The sequence below is a fragment of the Protopterus annectens genome, chromosome 16.part0 (assembly GCF_019279795.1).
Source record: "Protopterus annectens isolate FY-2018-M chromosome 16.part0, PAN1.0, whole genome shotgun sequence".
NCBI classification, from domain to species: domain Eukaryota; kingdom Metazoa; phylum Chordata; order Ceratodontiformes; family Protopteridae; genus Protopterus; species Protopterus annectens.
The window spans coordinates 225084664-225107029 of record NC_056750.1 but is presented as its reverse complement, the minus strand read 5'-3'; the positions used below and the strand labels follow the sequence as shown (position 1 = coordinate 225107029).

The 22366-nt window shown below is 38.2% G+C and overlaps 1 gene segment (V, D, J or C); it reads left to right on the top strand.

Moving 5' to 3' along the window:
- Positions 1-8486: 8486 nt before the first annotated feature.
- LOC122790565 lies at positions 8487-9091 on the top strand. The segment is given in 2 exon segments: positions 8487-8607; positions 8772-9091. Coding segments are annotated over 2 exon segments (381 nt in total).
- The last annotated feature ends 13275 nt before the right edge of the window (positions 9092-22366 follow it).

Genomic DNA, 22366 nt, shown 5'->3' with positions numbered 1-22366 from the left:
TTTTGTCCCCCCCCCCCAATAAATTTTGGCTTTTTCCAGATTTCTTGTGCTGCAAAGTTCAGAGATACAGCTGAGTGTTGAGTAGATTTTATAAGGAGCTGAGAGCTGCAGGGGAGCAAAAGTATAGTGCTGCTTATGTTTAGTCTGCTTGTATTGTTAATAGCACAACAGATAGTGTACTTGCTTTTGATGCTGAAAGCTGTGGGTTCTACTCCCACAGTAGGTAGATGCATTGCTGATACTGTACTGTGTTGTAAAGGGGGTGGATGCTGCAGTCCTTTTTGGCAAAGATACCTAGTAACTATGAACCTGTTATCAGTTTGCTATCCATTCCCTATTGCGATATTACTAGCTTATCATTTTTTATTGCATGCAACAAAGGCAATTTATTCTTCAAGGGCAACAGGCACTTTATTTGTAGATGAAACAATGACATATAAAGTTGTTTGCTAGCAGCAACCTCTTTATTAGTTACAAATTTCTTTAATGTGGATTTTACTACTTCAGAGATTGTGCATATTTTTTACTGATACTGGTGGACTATAGAAGGTTGAGTAGACTTTTTATGATGGAAATGTTCTGATTTGGGCAGTTTTGTCATTTGTGTATGCATTTTGTTTCATTGTTTACTGGAAAAGTGTTCAAAACAATAAATTTAAAATGCCCTCTAACAACTGTACTGTATTGTACAAGGAACATAATGTAATACAGTCAGGAAGGTGTATCAAAGAGCATGTGTATGTTATGTTCAAGGGGCCTATGATTTTGAAGACAGCCCAGAGTTAATATTTATCTGCCAATGACAAAATGTATTTTCTTTGAATGTGGGTTTCAATGCTGTTTCAATGCATGTGAGTTTCAAGGGCAGAGAAGTTTTAATGTTAAGTCTATTTTCATTGTGAGGCTGCTTTGCTTTGTTTAACAGATATGTATTAGAGTTTGTGCTGTAAAATGCAAAATAAAACTTTCAAATGAAATCTAAATCATCGCAGAAGTAAAGCAGTATGCACATTACAGTGTTTATGGTAAATGGGGCAAAATAACCAAGGAATGGGACATTGGAATGGCTGCAGGGGGGAGGCTCCATTCGACCATGATTTTGTGAGGGGGGGTAGCAAACTCGGACAGCCCCGGTTGAACTATACCTCTCAGTTGTCCATATCTTTGCAGAATGAATAGATATTTGCTTCTTATTTTTGGTTTGTTACTCATACAATTAAGTCACTAAATGACAGACATTTGAGTTTCAGACGTCATAACCTTCAGAAAAATGCATGCTAATGTAAGACCTGTTATTCTATCAACTGTCTTATGTTTATACAAGAGCAATTTTTAGTAGTGTTTGTATGTTCCCCCAATATATTTAGCCTTGTCCAGATTTCCTGCATTAAGAGGTTGAGAAGTATGTGCAAATCGCTTTGTAGAATTAGGAATATCCAAACCTTTCCATTGTCCCCAATTTTGGCTCAAAATGTTGCTCTCCCCTAATAATCCTTCCTCAAAATGGCAATTTTGGAAGAAAATGTGATTGAAGTCTCCTAGAATAATGGTGTTGGCTTAATGCATAGGGACACCATATTATTTAGGAGATATGGACTGATGGGGTACATAGAGGGGACCTATAGTTAGGTATGGCACAGTAAGGGGTTTTGTTAATGCTAAGTTGGATGCAGAGGAATTCCATGTCATTATCTCACCGAGCAAGTCTGGAGATGAAATGTTCTTTAAGAATATGTAGACACCATCACCTTTTCATCTTGGGTGATAGGCCTGAACTTGTGGCAGGTATTGAAATCCTGCATTAAAGGATTGCTGTCATCGGTCTTGAACTAGGTCTCTGTGATGATGCATATATAGATATTTTCCAGGGGAAGCAGTGCTTGTAAGGAGTGGACTTTTTAGCTTAGGCTCTGAAAAGGAAATTGGTTATTTTTTAATTCATGTAGCTATAAACTTCAGTATAAAAACTGTAAAAGTTTCTGAATGCAAACACACTATTAAAGCAGCATCATGGTAGGGAGTACTTCAGTACAGAGAGATTCAACTGTATACATAGCCATGAGTTCCCTTATACCTTTCTGTCAAAAACAAACGCACACCATGGTCACACAGAGTTTACAGTAGTTGTAACTTCAATTTATGTATTTCTTGCACTAAGAAGTTGAGAGGTGTGTGTGTGTGTGTGTGTTTGTGTGTGTGTGTGTGTGTGTGTGTGTGTGTGTGTGTGTGTGTGTGTGTGTGTGTGTGTGTGTGTGTGACAGAGTCAGAGAGAAATGCCCTAGTTAGCTCTAACAGGTGGAATTTATGTGCAACTGTTTTGTTTAGCAAATGGTATCATTATTGTGGTATAGAATTTTAAAGCAGTGTTAGCACAGCAGGTAGCATACTTGCATCTTGATGCAAAGGACTGTAGGTTCTATTCATACAGCATATACACTTCTATTTTAAGGGGGTATGGTACTGTAATTCTTAGTATGTCCTCCTTTGGATGAGACACCTAATAACTATGAGCCTGTTTTTCAGCCTGCCACTGATTCCATATTGCAATATACCAACTTACCATTTATTTTAATATAGCACATGCAATTTATTCTTCAAGGGCAACAGGCACTGAATTTGTAAATGAAACACTGAAATATAAAGTTTTTTTCTAGCAACAACCTCTTCATTGGTTTCAGATCTCTTTAATGTGGAATTATTCAGATGACTTTTACTTCTGCACAGATTCTGCATACTGATTGATATTGGTGGATTGTATGACAAAAGTTTGAGTGTTCCTTTATGGTTGAAATGTTCTGAATTGGGCAGGTTGTCATTATTGGTTCATATGATTTGTTTCATTGCTTAAAGGAAAGATGTTCAGAACTATAAATTTAAAACACACTCTAAAAGGTGGTGCTGTATTATACAAGGGATATAATTCAATTATTATGTAGTATAATTAATAGTCAAGAAGGTGAATCAAAGAACTCTTGCATGTTTCTAAAAATGTGTGCAGGGAGCCTATGATTTGGAAACGGGCCAAAGGTAAACTTACCCTGCCACTGGCTAGATGCATGTTCGTTGAATGTGGGTTTCGATGCTGTTTCAGTGAATGTGGGTTTCAAAGGTAGAGAAGTTTTAATGCTAAGTATGTTTTCATTGTAAGACTATTGCTTTGTTTAGGTTTAGTAATTATCTGTCAGTGTTTGTGCTATAAAATTTGAAATAAAAGTTGTAAATGAAATCCAGATATCTGTAATCATTGTAGAAGTAAAGCATAAAACAGTATGCACGCTGAGAGATTTGAACAGTGTCTATGACAAATGGGGAGAAATAGCCAAGTAATGGGACACTGGAATGGCTGCATGGGCGGGGGGGGAGTGGGCGGGGCAGCAGAGGGGGTGGGGGCTGTGTGGGGTGGGGCTTGGGTTTGCACATCCCCTGCTAAAAATCCTGCGGGCTCCTTTGGATACTGGTAATACATGACAGTTTATAACATTTGTTGGATAATGCAAAATATTGTTGGGAAATAAACTAAGGTGCCATTTTCAGTGCTACCTACATGTGTCAAGTAAATTAAAGTTAAAATAGTCTCTGGCAATGGACAATAGCCAGCACCATACTACAGGCCATGTTATTTTAATTAATTAGTGATATATATATATATATATATATATATATATATATATATACATGCTAATAAATTATGCAACAGCAGGGAACATGACACAGGAGAGACATCTTCAGTCCTGAGGAAAATCATGTCCTAATAGATGCTCTGAGGACATATTGGAAATGCCTTTTTTGGAAAAGGGGGAGGGGCAAGAGATTGTTAAACAATGGAATCAGGTAGTTACTGATATTAATGCAGTAGGAGGGAGAATTACACCTAGCACAGAGCAGGAAAGAGCCAGTGACATTTTAGGATGTATCAGTACAAAAGATGGACAGAATGCAGTTGCCCATAACAGCAATACTGGTGGTTCTTCTACACTCCACCCTTTAAAGCCAGATGAGGATTAAATTGTGTCTGTAAGAGGTGATGATATTGATGCAGATAAGGATGCTGGTAGAATCATTAACAGTGGTGTTGACACTAGTACTTTCAGACTCATGCAACAAGCACAGTCGGATAGTGTGGAAGGATAGTATGTTCATATTACTCCATCAGGCTAAGATGTATTTGGCACAACACATGCACTATCATTCTTACATGCTTCATTTGACGATATGCTATCAATATCAGATGTGGCACAAAGTTTGTAAACTATGCATGGTATGTTTGTAATCCTAGACATACATAAAAATAATTCTACCTGTCACATGTCACATTAACTACATATTCACAAGAGCAGCACAAGAAGCAACCTAATCTTCTGTTTAGCACAACAGGCTGATGTTGACAGTAGAATGACTGTTGAATATGACATCATCATGCTCATACTCATGATATTGGCTGTTGATGATGACATCATAAGTCTCATACTTAAGACACAGCCTGAGGGCAGTGACATACAGTCACAAATTGTACTAGCATGGTCCCCTACACCACAGTAGACAGCTAACTCCTTAGACAGTGACACAGGTTCACACACTTAGCAGACTAAGGATATGTTATGACATTTGGATGGTCAGGCACCACACAACTCAAAACCTGATTCTTTAGCAAAGCCTGAGCAACTTGATGAGGAGACTACCCTTTTTGAGGGAGCAGTACCCACTGTCACACCTGCACACAGAGATATTAGACTAAGGTATGTGTTACAGTTAGCTCCAGATACACTCAAGGCTCTGTTTGCTTGACACCTGATTTGCCATGACATAGTTCAAGCCCAAGCTACTGTCATTGCAAATCAGGAAGAGATGATTAGAATATTACAGGGAAAATGTGAGAAATTCCACCAGTACATGGGAATGGTGGAGGCCAGGGACAATGCCATAATGATCTCATGCACAGTATGGTCACACATACAGCATTTCATGTCTGTAGCCATGTACAGACATTGGGAACACAGGTGGACATGTTAAGGGAACTATCTGCAAGCATGGTGGATAAGTAGGCTAGACACCACTTGCGTCTCAAGAAACTGCTGCAGGCATTCATGTGGATTCCCAAAAGAAAAAGGCATATAGGCCTTGTTAGTCTACCACAACACACAGTAGAACCAATCAATAAAGGTCTATTTCCCACAGTATGGTTAGGTCAGTGTCGACCAGTTCCCCCTGCCTTCCGTAGATCCTGTAATTGGAGCAGCTGACATGCCAACACTTGTCTTAATATATGAGACCATCACCTGGACTAGTGGAAAGTGTTTATGACACTCACCAAATATGACTTACATTTTAAAATTACTAAGAGGAAAACAGTACTCACCCTCCAGTCAATTTATTTTATTGAAAAACAGAAAATGTCTGATATGCAGTGTAAACTGACCATGCATCACACAGCAAAACCCACAAATAACACTGCATTCAGCAGGTGCTATCAGTGTGTTTTTTTAAGTCACTAAATGAGCATTGTGGCCTGTAGCTATGGACTAGATGTCACCTGTTTGCCTGCACAGCCATATAAAGAGCATCAGTCTGAAGCAAGGGGGGCTGCTGCATTGCTGCCACTTACTGGCAGTGGTCATCATCAGTACTAGTTTGAGAGAGCTGCACTACCTCGATCAGTGTCTGCCTGTGGCAGCTGCACATCAGACTGATGCATGATATGTTGCACAGAATGCAGGTGGGGCATAAACATTCTAGTATGCAGTAGCAGGGTCATGCTGAAGGTCACTTCCAGAGCCATCCAGGTAATGGAAATGGGCTTTGAACAGGCCAGTCACTCAGTAACCATCTGTGTCTGGGACAGGCATTGTTAAAGTATTCCTTGACAGTTCCCTGAGTTTTATGGAGTGATATAATTTGCCAACAATTGAGTTCATAGTCTTCACCACCTAAAAATAAAAGAGGAAGAGGACACCCAACAACAACAAAAAAAGGGGGGGATTAAATAATGCTATCTATACCAATCTGCAGATACTGAAATACCTGTTTTTTGGAGAACAGTAAAATGCTTTGCAATTACCAGGAAGGCCACGATTAGGAATTCTATCATGCAGGAAGAGGTAGTAGAGTTATTTTATCTGCCAGATATGATAATCATGGGCAATGCTGGATGCTGGCTCAAAATGATGATGATACACCTCCTTGCATCACCCTCTACCTAGAAGTTGATGGAATGGCAGCCCTTTCTTTTCTGGTACCACTTCCCAAGTGGACCTGATGGGACCCTAATGGCAACAAGACTGCAACCCATCACACTGAGCTCCTCAAGAAAGCATGTTGTCCTAAAGAAGACACTGATGATACTAGATCAGTCCGTAGATGATGCTGAGACACAAATTTATTAATCCACGGGTGTCAAGAGTATATTGAGGAACTGCTGAAGTATCCCCAAGGCATGACCCTTTGAGATGTCCATCATGATCTCAAGTATGCTCTGAAAGGCCCTTGGGAAGTAAAGCAAGTTCTATACATGCCTTAATATCCAAAGGTATAGGAAGACCACTCTTCTCCCAACTCCCCATCTGTGGGCAATACAAACTCAATAAAGTCCATACTATATCCCTGTCCACTCTAAATCTGTCAAAGGTTTCTTGATAAGCAAAGATCATTTGAGACAGTCTTTGCCTATATCTTCTTTTTCTTACTGAATGAAGAGTGTCGCTAAATGCAACTGGTTTTGGCACAACAGAGATATACATCTCAGAACAGGAAACAGTTGAACTGGCATGTGAAAGTAAGCATCTCTGCAAACTGCAAAGCAGGTGAAAAAGGTATGACTTAATTTTTTGTAAGCATTATATTTACATATCTGGGCTTTTGTAGAGAATGTCCAGGAACCATGTCAACAACCTAACATAATTTCCACATCATGATACATAGATCAAAAGCTCAATGACAGAGAATCTTGTAGAACTCTTAATTAAAATATTTATGACTTATCTATTTTTGGATCATTGTGACCCATTAGCTGATGTGTTGGACTTTGTGATTGAAGTTTTCAAGTTTCAAAATAAGTCTAAGATTTAAAGCCAGTGTCTCTCAATTTCTCTTAAATAATTGTTCTTATACCACTTTAAATGTGTTGCACACCTGAGATCAAACATATAAACTGTATTAAATTGTGCATATGTGACAATGGCACACTGTTCTTTCTCAATCCCACTATAGTGTTATGTGTACATTTGTACATTGTTTGTGTGCAAATGCGTGCATGCATTTGTATGTATATATGTATACACACGCACACATATGTGTGTGTGTGTGTGTCTATACACACATATATATATATATATATATATATATATATATATATATATATTCTAATGGGGTCTATATTATTAGCTCAAAAGCTAATTATGTCGAATGCAAGTCTATCGACACATAAATGTTGAGCGACATAAATATTGAGCATTACTTCTATCGAAAAACAGCGTATCAAAAAGTTTTAGTTGGCCCGAGCTATTACCGAAAGCGTACATCAAATGTTTAAATGGAAATCTCTGTAAGGGGAGATTTCCATTTACTTCAATGTTGTGCAATCTCGGAGTTGATATATTTAAGGAGCGGGGGGTGTGTAGGGGGTGCAGGGAGGCTTGTCCCCCAGCATAAACGCTTTAGTTTCTTTTTCTGTTTGAATAATTTTTTTTATTAGGGTTGTTTGTTTTGTGTATAAATTGGTAATACAATAATTGTGGAACAGCAGATTAGGAAGTTCTTACAAGTTCAGTAATGAGCTCTTTTTAGTTTTGTTACTTCACACCAGGGACGCGGTGTTGGCCAACAATAACTTTTCGATAATTTAACTTTCGATGAAGACGTATTTTGCTATAGATACCATTCGCTATATATGTGTCGATGGACTTGCATTCAACATAATAAGCTTTTGAGTTAATAATATAGACCCATTCTAATATAAGGTAATCTTATAGTGCCAGGCAAAGTATTTACAAATAAATTACACGATGTGTTGTCAGTAACAAAAGACATAAATCTCTGTTTTCAAATCAAGGAAGAAGAAACAAAACAGATTGGCGAAGATGGAACATACTTAAAGCATTACATGAAATACATAATGTTCATCTACAATTAAAAAATACACCCTATACTGCCATTTTTAATTATTGGAATTTGCAAATGCCTCCAATATTAAAAGTCACCATTCACGATTAACTTTTTCTCAAATGGTTATTATTAATATATGATTAAATACAAAAATATAATATAGTCTAAAATTTACTGTAAGGTTGTTCCCTACTAATGATTTTCTTCAGTACTACTTAAAAGTCACTAGATGGCATACATGAATCACAACTGATAAAAGTGAAGCTCTGTTACAGAACTGTGCTGATATCACAGCACAAAAGGTGCTGCTGAGTTCTGATTGGCTGGTGATCATCACAAGAAACATAGAAGTCTCTGTAAATACCATCTGAGCTGTCAGTTTCATATGACAGCTTTGTGTGACAGGTTGAAGATTACTTTGCATGTTAGTCACAGCAGGATATTAGAACATGTTAGTCAGGAGAACAAGAGAGTTTGCATTTTGTGTTTTCATAGCTGCTTTGTTTAAAGGTAAGGACAATTCAGTATGTCATGTCTAAAGAGTCCCTATTTTTGTCTACACGTCTCTGTTACTAGTCAGTTTTTGTCTTCCATTTGTTTCCCAGATATGGTGATTATCCCATTTGGATTGTTGTATTATTTTATGGATTGTCTTTCCCTTTGTCATTTCACAGGTGGAGAATGTGCAGAAAAAGTAACTCAACCAGCTCATGTACAAGCTGTAGAAGGCAAAGAAGTCAAAATATTATGTAGCCATTCAGAAGCATCTAGGGGTATCCAGTGGTATAAACAGGTGGCTAATGAAGGTCCAAAATTTCTAATTCAGAAACATGATGGAAAGGAAAGGCAAGGTCGGTTTACATTAGAAGTTGACAGAAAAGCAATGACTGCAAACCTTACCATAAGGGACGTAACAATCACAGACACAGCCTCCATCTACTACTGTGCAGTGGAGGACACAGTAAAACAAAACCTAGCAACTGCACCACAATAAATGCTTGTGCATAAGACAGTGCATTGCTGGAAGCATCTTCATTTTATTCAAGATATAATGGGAAATACTGCTCTGCATAGTCTACTTTTCTTTCATTTTAAAATGTACCATTGAACTGTTTCCAATTGCTTCTGGTAATATAATGTTTTTGAACACATTGCTATGCATGCAGCTTCTGTAGCTTTTCCTGTCTGGTTTGTATCCAGCTGTACTAATTGGGTAATAGTTTCTGTGAATGTTCTTCTGGTATTTTCTGTGACGTGGCTTCTTGGACATAGGCCCTAGATATTGGAAAGTACATACATCAGCTGAATCAGGATAGTATTAATATTATTGGAAGAAACTTTTAAAACAAACATCAGTTTAAAAATGATTTTACACAAGACTAGAGGTTATGCACTGCTCAAATCCACGGAAAAAAGATAATCCCTGAGATTGATTAACAATTGTGTAAACTCAGTGCTAAGCCTACATGATATAAACATATTAGTGTGATGAGCAGCTAATCAAATATGTCTACACATTTGCAAGCACCTTTATTGTTCAGCAATAGTGTTTGCAGACATGGAAAGATGCTTGCAAGCACAAGCACAGAAAATAAAAAAAATGTCTTGCATATCGGCAATGCTCACATACAAGCACATGCTGTAGACCAGACATATTAAGAACAAATACAAGGAAACAATACAGAAGGAGAGGAAGTGAGATGGGGAGCTGTACACAAATTGGGTTATGTTGCATAATTAATTAACGTCAAAGGGGAAATGTTTAAAGTGTACTCAAATACTACAAGCAAATGTGACAAAGGATATAGGAAGCATTTCTGACATTAATCCTGCAACACCGCTGTAATGATAATTTATGCACATAAATAAAAAAGGCATTCCAATAAAAGATGAGATAGGGACATAAAGCTGCAACATAACAAAGGGAAATGAAAATGTGATATACATGTTAGTTAAATGTGGAGCTGAGATAATAGCAAGGACAGAAGACAAATTACAGGCTGAATGCATAGAATGCAGTTACTGCATATGAGATGTATATACAGGCAATTCATCTATGTAAGCTGACAGTACTGTATACAAGAACAAAACAACATTACTGCTCAGGTACATCAGAAATGGACATGTTTTTGTAAAGAAATGAAAGTGATACCAATAGGAAAGGGGTTCATCACCTATAAGCATGTACTAGACAAGTAAGTATTATATAATCATGTAAATGCTAGATGGTAATTTAATCACACACAAAAAAAAAACATATTTAAGTGACAAATGACAGCACAGATTGGATGACATGTCATGAGTCCAGTTTTTCCACTGGTGATTTGCAAACATCTCCAATATCATAATACTGGGCATGCTCACATTACATTACAGGGAACAATAACGTAACAGCAATTCAACACCAGGAATACAATAGATAGTGTTGTAACAGAGGGCTAATCACAGTTTCTGATAGTCTAGCAGCATGGCATATAGCTGGAAACATTTATGGAATCCCTCATCAGACATTAAGCTGCATGGTTTGAAGAAAACAATTGCAGTAATAAAGATGTCTGGATGAAGACATGCAACACCTGCATGTGAGCAATGAATGACATAAAAAACATTCATGTCATGTCATTTTTAAACACATACCAGGACAGATACCAGAGAGATGCATAACAATCACTGTCACCACAGAAATATGCATATCAGTTATGAAGAACATCATTAAAGGGCTTAAAGCACTTTCTTATCATATAGAGTACATGGTTAACCAACCTTGAAGGACAAGACCTGAAAAGGTGGTTGTCAAGTATGCCATAGCTACTGTCTGTGAGTAAGCCACTGCTTTCTGACACATTTTTCTAACAGATGTTACCAGATTCATATCCCTGCCTTTTATATAAGGCTCATATAGCAATGGTGGCTGTCACAGATAACTGAGTTGAATGTGTGCATTAAGACAGGACTTTTGAATATAATATGAGCAATCAGTTTAATTAGATTACTGAAAAGGAGCTCTGCATGTTACTGTTCACAGAAGAGCAAGCATTACAATATCAATGCTTCTTTGACTAAGAAGCTGTTTCCATTATGAATTACACATTCTGTCTCAGAACTGAACCACAGTCTATCTATGTAGGTATACTATACAAGCCTGTACTCAATGCACATGCCACAGGACCACTCACAGCATGACTTGAATCGAATAAACATTTCACTGCCATGCAATCACAACCTGTGATCATATATCATTTTCCATCATAAAATGGATAATAATTAAATTAAACGATGTTTATGTAATATTTCTACATTCATATAATGTTGCCCTTTTCAGGAAATGAACAGCAAACTTTTTGACTGTACTGACTAATGATGTAGATCAACCACAAGCCCCATAGTGGAAGTCTTAATCCTATTGGGACACTCTACCTATGCTAACCTTTTTATGCAATATGCTTTATTCAGATTTACATAACACCAAAACTGAATTGTTAACACATGGAAATAAACAGTTAACAAAAAAGACAAACAGATGTTAGAAACAACTATATATAAAAGTGTTGTATGCATAGGAAGCAGTAAATAATAATTTAGTGGTATACAAGTTAAGAGATAATTTAATTATAGCATTTTGCCTCAAATAATGTTGCTAATAGCTACTGAAATTTAATCACAGAAAAGTAGTAATGCTTACAAGAGACAATTTATATTTTTCCTGAATAATATTTGTAGCATGTTTCTTTATTTTGATTGTACATTATTAGTTTGTGCTCTTTAATATATTTTAGAGATACCTCTTTAAATTCATCCCATGAAAATTTGGACCTATCATGCCAATTCAGGCTAATATATAGTTTGACCAATAAGAAAAGAGTAATTAAAATATAAATGTCATGTTTGCATAGATTGAGCAGTAGAATATGTAGAAGAGTAAATCCCAGTGACAAAGTACATTTTTCGTAACACTTTTTTTCCAGCTTGACTTTTACAGAACATCATAGTTTGTTAGAGTATCTGCAATTCCAAACAATATGTAGTAGGTCAGTATGGTGAAAGGTTCATAGAGGGCAGTTTGGCTAGTAGGTGGAGACTTGCCAACCTTTCGCTGGGGTCATATAACCATTGTTGAGATCATTAATTGAGCGCAAACAATGTTTTAAAGGGGACCATATTGATAGTTGAATTGATTTTTTATTTGATTAGCTGTAATTGCTAGGCTTAATGTTTTCCAATATTAAGAGTAAATGGTAGTGTCTTAGAGTCTAAAGGTGATGACTACCTTGCATGTATTGGAAATCATTTTTTCTTAGACTAAAGAGGTACATAATCGTTTACAAAAGTTTATGTTATAACAGTTAATTGTTAATTCATCCAAATTGGATAAGGTTAAGTCTTATTTATCTTAGTATAGTGGTATAACCTTTTGGCAAGTTAAAGACCTTTCTTAATTCATTTTGTGAAGAATTTCTATGTAAACAGAAGTAGACTCTTTTGTCTTTGAGATATGGGAACTTGGGTAGATTTATCATATAATTATTCAACTTAAATTTGGGCTTTGCATGGATTGGTTGTAGTATGGCAAAAGATTCTTGCAAGTTTAACAGGTTGATTACGTTTTGGAGAATACTTATTTTATGAAGTAAAAATGTGTTTATTTTTAGCAGTTTGATATACGTTCAGAGGTTCATAGGTGTGTACTAGGCTAATGGCCCTCGAGCCTTTACAAGCCTAGCCCATAGGATTACCCTGGCATCATGCCACCCGACCTTAGCTCCCAGTGTCTCTTTCGAGTAGAGTCACTGCAGTGATCCCTGGAGTGAATTTTCTACTTCCCTTCCAGTCATCAAGATTTCTTTTGAAGAGGGCCAGTAGGTGCTCTGTTTGACACGTATGGGAAGTCTATTCCATAGCATGGGCAGTCTCTGGGTTATGAGCCTGTCCCTCCAGCATGTTCTATTGATTATGATAATGAGGTTGAGGTCTCTGGAGCATGTGGTGTGGAGGGATTGGGATTTCTTTAGATGTAGCATTTCTAACAGAGCTGGGTCAGACATAGCTTTGTAAGTCAAGCAGAGATTGCCTCTAAGTAGGCGATATGAGACAGAGAATAGTTGGAGTTTTTTGAGTCTGTCCATATAGGACAAGTGTTTAAGGCCTAGGATCCTCTTAGTGAGGTATTTTTGTGGCCTCTTCAGTTGTTGCAGGTGTCTAGTGAGGTACATGCCAAATGGGAAATTGTACTCGATGATTGGCCTAATAAGGGAAGAGTTGAGGGAGACAATGACCTCTTTCTTCCTGGATGCAAAACCCTTTGTAATGAGATGTGCCACATAGAAGGACGTTCTGTCCACAGTGGCAATGTGGGGGTCAAAAGAGAGGTTGCTGTCAACCTGTGTTCCCATATCTCTTATAATGCCTTCTATGTTCAGTGGACTACCATTGATGTGGTAATTCATGGGAACCGGGTTTTCCCAAATGGGATGACAACACATTTTTTGACATTGAGCTTAAGACCATGATTCTGCCACCAGTTGGTCTCAGTGAGGGATTTCTGTAGGATGTCAACATCACTTGGGGAGTTAATAATATCTCCCAACTTGCAATCATCTGAGAACTTTGTCAGTCAGAGTTCCTTCGTGTTGGCCTGGACTTCAGAGAAGTAGCTACCAAACAGGAGAAGACCCAGGACCGAACCCTGTGGGACTCCACTCATGACTAGTTGGCAGTCTGACTTAGAGTCAGCTACTTTCACACTGTGGGTTCTATTTGCGAGCAAGTTTGCAACCCATCTAGTGATCTAGGGGTTGATGCCTAGCTTAGCTTTTCTGTTATTTCTGAGTGGGGAATGGTATCACAGGCCTTGGCCAGATCAAGGTAGGCTTTATGAGTCACTTTGCCTTCATGACCAACTCAAAGAAGTCAACCAGTTTGACCAGGCATGATCTACCCCTCACAAAACCAAACTGTGTGGGATCCAGAGATTGGAGATTTCCTATATCCTTGTTTATTAGGTCCATAATGATACAGTCCATAACTTTGCATATCAGACTCATCAGGCTAATGAGGTGATAGTTCCCAGGGTCTGTAGTTACTCCTCCTTTGTGGAGTGAGATGACTGTAGCAGTGCACCATTCAGTAGGGACAAAGCCTGAGGTGTGGCTGTAATTAAACAGGGCACACAGGCGAGGTGCCAGTTCACTCTGTAGTTCATGTAGAACACAGACAGGGATATTGTCAGGTCTCATAGAAGATGTATTCTTGGCCTTGGACAGTGCTGTTTTAACCTGTGCAGCAGTAATACTGGGTGCCTGACAATCTACTGGTATTGTGATTGGTCCTCTTGGGGGGGAGGGATAAAGTTGGCACTGAATCTAGCGGCCAGTATATTGGCAATATCTGTTGGCTCAGTTTTGGAGGTACTATTGTGCAGTAGCTCAGAGCAAACCTGGGTATTGCCCAAGGCAGCAATCTGGGTATTCTTAATATAACTATAGAAGGGCTTGTGGTTGTCTTTACTATCTTCTGAAATTCTGTTTTCATAGCTAGCTTTAGAGGATGTGATGAGGGATCTCAACTTTTTGTTTTGGCTGATGAGAGTTTTTCCAGTCTTGGGATTTTACCTTATTCCGCATCAGTTTTCTCCTTCTGTTGTAGAGTTTGTTTATGGCAGGGGATCACCTGACTGGCTTCCTTTTTTTGGAGGACAGTGTCTTGGTTCTAATGGGTATGGTGAAATCCATGCATTTGTGTATGTGTTCATGCAGTGAATTGGAGTATGATCCGGGGGTCTTGCAACTATTCTCCATTTGCATGGGTGACGTGAAGTTAGCCACCTCTGTTTTTAGGAGACCAAAGTTAGCTTTGGAGAAGTTTTACACGGTGGTTACCTTTGGGGGGGCAGGAGGGATGTAGATTTCCAAGGTGATTAGTCTGTGGTCAGATCTAAAACCAGGGAGGAGTTGACTATTGGTGTAGAGCAATGGTCACCCATGTTAGTAATGACCAGGTCAAGGATGTTGCTACCTCTAGTTGGGGTAAGAATGTGCTGCTCCAGGGCATTGTAATTAATGAATTCCAGGAAATGTTGGGCAAGTGTATTGGCACATGAGTAGTTTTTCAAGTTAATGGAGGGGTAGTTGAAGTCACCCAGTATGATAGTGTTAGATTGGAACTTAATATTCTCCAGGGTGCTTAGGAACGTGGAGTGTGAATCTTGGGACATGGTTGGGGACCTTTAGCAGGCTATGGCCTGAGTTGCTCTCTTACCCATTGTTGCCTGCACCTGAAGTATCTCTGAAGTGTTATGTTGGGCTACCAGTCTGGAGGTGTGTGCATCCATTAAGAATATGGAAACACCACCACCTTTGAAGCTTTGGTCAGAGTTCTGGAGCTGAAAGGTGTTGAATGAGTTATAGACTTGTAGTGCAGGGGTGCTTTCTGCTGCCTTGAACCAGGTCTCTGTTGCAGCACAAATGTTGATGTTCTCCATATTAAGGAGTGCTTTGAGTGAGTGCATTTTGAGATTTAGACTTCTAGCATTGAGCAGCATGACCCTCAGATTGCATTTGTTTGTAGCTGCTAGTATGGTAATTTGTTTGGTCTTTGGAGCACCACATAAAAAGGCACTATAGGACTGGCAAGAGCCATGGTCAGTATCTGGAAGCCCAGGGGTGACAGATGCAGGCCATCTCTGGCAGAGCATTGAGGTCTGTCAGTTATGTCATCTCAGGCAGACAGATACTGGATCCCCTTAGAATGACACCAGAAACATAGCCTATTGTTAAAATCAATCATTTTCTGCTTGTACTTTGGTATCATTCTGGGTGATGGTAGGATGTGGCTCAGGGCTAGGGTCTTACCCCCCCTGCGCTACATAATCCAAGTGCTCCTCCATGTCTCTTTTCATATAGTCCAGGTCACTCACACCCACATGTACAATGACAGAGTCGTATTTGTACCTGTTGTTGAGGGAACTGAGTGTGTGCATTATGTGGCAGATCCTGGCACCTGCCAGGCAGCTGACTGTTACTTTCTCCTTATTCAACCTTGTGAGTGGGACATTTGTGTGCCTCACTATCAAGTCACTTATGACTAGTGTGTCGGGCATGCTGTTTTGCCTAAGGTGCTTTGGTTGAGTGGCACACTGCTTAGTAGAGTTATGTGTCACATGATTAGTGTGGTGTTGTGGTGGTTGAGTGTGTTTCTGCCTTGGAGGTCTCTGCTGTTTGGGTAGATTTTTATTGAGAGCCTCCACTAAGGTGGGTGTGTGGTTTGTGTTTTTATGTGAAGGCAGTGCTGGTGTGTACTCTGGAGGGCTATGTATTCCATGTGGTGTGGTGCAAGTGTTGACCTTCTCCTCTTGACCAGCTATTCCGGTCTTGGCTGGAGAGTGCGTAGCTTCCAATTTGGATATATAAGTGCATCTCTCGCAAGTCTGAGTGCTGGTAGGTAAGAGGTGAGGGTTGTCAGTGTACATGAGGCAGTTGCGACATTGCCTCAGGATGCCCCAAGTTCACCAGCTTAATAGAAGAAAGGACAGGGAACTAACCTTTAGACATTCCTGGATGTGTGGGCATTAATAATAAGTACTGGAGCTGTTTCCTTGTAGAATGTTTAGTGCTGGCAGCACTTTTGTGTGCTACAATAATTGCTACAAGAAGTCTGGTAAAGTGCTAGACTAATAAGCTAGTAAAAGTGCAGGAGAGGAGAGAACTAGCAGATCTAAGTGAAAAATTGAAGAGTAGGCTTTTTGGCACTGCTCAGCAGCTTACAAACAGTCCTGGATACAACAAATCTGTATCTGGACTAGACTAGTTACAGGAAAGGCAGGAAACAAGTGCAACCACAGACCTTTAAACCAGAAAGTTGAAAGAGAGGGAAAAAACGCCCAAACAGCCAATAAACTACAATTTCTGGGCCAGAAACCACTCCTGTTGTGGTAGATAGGCTACCTAGTGCTTACCACTCCCACTGATAAGCTAGAAGGCTTCCCTCCAACACAGAAAGGCTTGGGGGGGCTCAGAAGCTTACAAACAGTCCTGGACACAGCAAATCAATATCTGGACTAGACTAGTTACAGGAAAGGTTGGAAACAAGCACAAACTCTGGCTTTTAAACCAGAAAGTTAAAAGAGATGGAAAAACTGCCCAAAGAGCCAATAAACTACAATTTCTGTGCCAGAAACCACTCATCTTGTGGTAGATAGGCTACATAGTGCTTACCAATCCCACTGATAAACTAGAAGGCTTCCCTCCAACACAGAAAGTCTTGGGGGGCTCAGAAGCTTAAAACAGTCCTGGATACAGCAAATCTGTATCTGGACTAAATTAATTATAGGAAAGTCAGGAAACAAGCACAAATGGGGGGGGGGGTTAAACCAGAAAGTTGAAAGAGATGGAAAACACTGCCCAAACAGCCAATAAACTACAATTTCTGGACCTGAAACCACTCATCTTGTGGTAGATAGGTTATCTAGTGCTTACCACTCCCACTGATAAGTTAGAAGGCTTCCCTCCAATGCAGAAAGGCTTCGGGTCTCAGAAGCTTACAAACAGTCCTGGACACAGCAGATCTGCATCTGGACTAGACTATTTACAGGAAAGGTGGGAAACAAGCTCAAAAGTGAGCTTTTAAACCAGAAAGTTGAAAGAGATGGAAAAACTGCTGAAACAGCCAATACACTACAATTTCTGGGCCAGAAACCAATCCTCTTGTGGTAGATGGGCTACCTAGTGCTTACCACTCCTATTGATAAGCTAGAAGGCTTCCCTCCAATACAGAAAGGCTTGGGGGCTCTTTAGCTTACAAACAGTTCTGGATACAGCAAATCTGTATCTGGACTAGAGTAGTTACAGGGAAGCTGGGAAACAAGAACAAATGCAGACTTTTTAACCAGAAAGTTGAAAGATATGGAAAACTGCCCAAACAGCCAATAAACTACAATTTCTGGGCCAGAAACCACTCCTCTTGTGGTAGATAGGCTACCTAGTGCTTACCACTCCCGCTGATAAGCTAGAAGGTTTCCCCTCCAAAACAGAAAGGTTTGGGGGCCTCAGAAGCTTACAAATAGTCCTGGATACAGCAAATTTGTATCTGGACTAGACTAGTTACAGGAAAGGCAGGAAACAAGCTTAGAATTTTTATTACAGGAAAGTAGCTAAAACAGCACTAAAAACAGTTCAAGTACAGTGCAAGCTAGCACAATTGAGTGCGCAGCAATATTAAAGCAAATACAGTTTAAATAAATGCAATTTATTCAAATTGCATTCTGAACTGAATTCAGTTATTGTTTTATTCAAATCTGAACAGTTAAAACGTGCCAGAAATATACTTATGAGCTTTACATTTCCAGATTGTTTGAGAAGCACACTCAATCAGAACACAAATAGATTCTAGCAAAGTTTTTATAGTAAAGTGGAAAGGATGAAAGGAGGAACAGAAGATAATTCAAGGTTAAGAACCTAAGTGGGTTGGCCATCTCAAAGTTCTCTCTGTATTAGGTAGAATGAGCTAATGACACTAGACTGGGAGGAGTGTCCCAGGTCAAATTTGCAGTAGGGGTGGGCAACTGCAAAGCCACCAAGTATTATTACTATTACACCTACTAGCTACACTATAGATACCAATAGGGAGGGAGAGTGGGAAACTATTGCAGCTACTAGCTACATTATTTTAGGCAGAAGGCAGAAAACACTACAGAAATATTTATCACAGCAGAAAAACACCAGTGAGCCACTAAATGAAAGTTTTAAGCAGACAAAGTAGCAAGGAGACTCTACAGAATGCTTTTAAATGCAAACAAATCAGCTATGTGATACACTCCTTGGCAGAAAATCAGAACAAACAAACAGATGTTTAACAAATGGAGAAAATTTCCAGTTAATACCTTCCACACAGTGAAACAAGCTAGAAAAGATTTACAAACAGTGTGACAGTAAAACCTTATTTATTAGACCCTGTAAAGCAAACAATTTTAGTACAACCATGTAGATTAGTTTATAGCAATAAAATACAGTAAAAAGTATGCAGCAGACAATAAAAAGTGCTATACATATCTAGAATAATCTAAAACTAGTAAAAATAAGCAAAAAAAAAAAAAGCAGGATACTTTTTGATATATATCACAGATCAGAGTTGTGGTCAGTGCCTCTCCTCCGATTAGCTCTGTGTTCTCTGTCAGCAGAAGATGGCTGCCAGAAACACAGGAAACTCAACAAACAAAACAATCAGGCCTGAATAACAGCAGGTCTCTATCCAGACTATGCTACCTGACTAGAACATAGAAAGCTCACAAAAAATGCACAGAAAAGCACACAGAGAGCACTCACAAACAGAAAATACAACTCTCAGTACGAAAAAGCAGTTTACAGTTAAGTAATGAATTAAAAATGCAATTACAGTAATGAAATGCTAGCTAGCAATGAAAAATAAAGTTAAAACAGTATAAAACAGTACACAAATGCAGCGAAACAGTAAAAACAAGTTTTATAACAGTGCAAAATGTAGTAGAGTAGCTATATAGCACAATTATAATATGTTAAGAAGTGCAATTCAATGAAATAAATGTAAGAAATAACTTATTCTGCTCTTGGAGTCTTAAGGAATATCTACTTTTCCCAGTGATGAATCACCACTCCACAGCCTGGTAAAACAAGCCTATTTTCTTGCTTAAAAAGGTAAGGCACTTGGGTTACATTAATATTTTGCATTTATATTACGCTGTCGAAAACTCAACTGTCGACAGCGTAATAATCTACATGAAAATGTTGAACCCCCAAACATTGACCACACACAAAAAAAAAAAAGAAAAAAACACCCAAACACAACACAAATTGCTCAATGCAGGGGGGCAAGCCCCCCTGCATCCCCCACACTCCCCGCCACTTAAATATACCAACTCCGAGATCGCACTACATTGCAGTAAATGGAAATCTCCTCCTTACAGAGATTTCTGTTTACACGCGTGATGACTTTCTCTTTCGACGTTTTGGTGCCAACAATATCAGGTCCAATATTGTCTGCCTTCGACAGGGTGAAGTAGACCCGATATTTTTGTATGTGGTTGTATCACAATTTTAACCAGATATGGCTCTAATTTGACTGCTTAGGATTATAATCTACTGTTTTAAAAGTCTGCTTGCATTAATTATATTGTAATATAATTTAAAACTGTGCAAATTCAGATCACCTTATTTTCTGGTTGTATTAATTTGCAATAAGTTATTCTAACAGATTTGGGGTACCATAGGAAGTTACTTAGGTTTGTTGTTTATTGTTTTAAAAAATGCTATACATTATTATGAAAGAGGAGTTGAAGCAATGTTAATTTTAATGATAGCTGCTTTAGAAAATTTTGGTATAATAAGGTAGGATTATAGTTAAAGGTTATACTTAAATATTTTGTTGAATTATTGATTTTGATTTATGATACTGGAAAGTAACTCATTACTATGTAATTAAGGTTCAATGGAGAAATAGAATATTTACTTAAATTTAGGTTGTAATTAGAAAATTTTGAAAATATGTTAATTTGATTTAAAATTTTCTGCACATCTGTATTAAGTAGGGTAAAGTATAAACTTAAATCATCTGCAAAGACAATTAACTGTACAGACATATTACAGATTTTGGGTATGCAGAGAAATTAATTTTGTACAAGAGAGAGAAATAGTGGTTCATATACAGATTAGAGAGATATGAGGAAAGTGGATATCCTTGTCGTGCACCATTAATAATTTTAATTGCAGGAGAGCTTATTTTATTGATATATAATCATGTATGTCCATTTTATTTTATTTTATTTGATTTGATATTTGTTAACCATGTTGGTCCAACTGAGACAGATGCCCATTTTCATTGGAGACCTGAGGACAAAGCCTCCAGTGTAAGTACAAAGATTAATAACATACATTTTAAAATTCTATACAAACAAAAATGAGATAACAATTGTATTTAACAATGCAATACAAACAGTAATGACATACATTTTGAGATATGATGCAAACAAAAATAGCAAACAACTGATTTTAACAATTCAATAAAGAAAAAGAAAAGAAAAAAAGAAAAAAAAACTGATGGTACATATGGCAGTGAAAAGTAGTTATGGAGAAAGAGAGGTAGGTGTAAAAGAATTTTGAAACGGCAATAGAGAATAAGTATATGCAGATGTTAGTACAAGCATAATAAGACTATTCCATTTGAGACTACATAATACAATTAGTCTTACAAGTGAATTATTATTAATATGAGCAATATAAATGGATTATAACTTTCCAAATGCTGGAAATAGAGTCAGAAGAGAAAAAGCTGTATAGAGACTGAAAGTTGTGTGTAAAAGTTAAAGAGGGAGAGTGGGTGGTTAAGTAGGATCTTGGCAAGGGCAAAACCATGAGTTTAATAGGTAGTGTTTTAGCTCTTTTTTGAAGTGGTTAATGTGTGTGATGTTCTTACATTGGAGGGGAGCTTGTTCCAGGCCATGGACACTTTGTGCTTATATAGGAGTTTGCCAATGTTTTAAATGGGTTTACAGACATTAAGGAGATGTTGCTTGGAGCTGTGGCGTGACTGATTAGGGGTTTAGAAGGATACTAAGCAGTTGAAGGAGGGTCCGGCAGTAAGACTGTAGTGTACAGAGTGTGTGATATATAGTTGTGAACGCAGAAGTTGTTGGAGGAATTCTAACCATCCCAGTTTCTTTAGTGCAAGATGGTGGTGTGACTTGTAAGGTTGGTTGGTGGCAAACCTAATAATTTTATTGCAAGTTTGTTCAAGTTTGGTGAATAATGTGGATTGTAAGTTAGTGAAGATAGGAGCAACATAGAGTAGGAAATGGAGTAAGAATGATTGAGCCAGAGTAAGTTTAGAGTCTGATGTCAGGATTTTTTTATTTCTATAAAGTAGTTCAAGTTTTTGGTATGTTGTTTTCATACACTGTTGGATGTGCAGATCAAATTTTAATTTATTGCAGATTATGGTACCAAGAAGCTTAGTGTGACATTTTGTTTTGATGATGGTGTTAAGTGATGAAATGGTGAATGTGGATTTGAGATGGGAGAGAGATCTAGGAAGGAAGAGAAGTAGTATGGTTTTGTTTTGATTTAAGATGAACTGGTTTTCAGTAAGCCATCTTTCAATGGAGAGAAATTAATTTTGGGTAAGTGTGTGCAGATGAGACTTGTTGTCAGAGAGGGAGATAAGTATCAAGGTGTCAGCATATTGTGTAAGGGAGGAGTGGCTGCAGGATGTGTGGTGATTGTTAGCAAAGATATTAAACAGGAGTGGC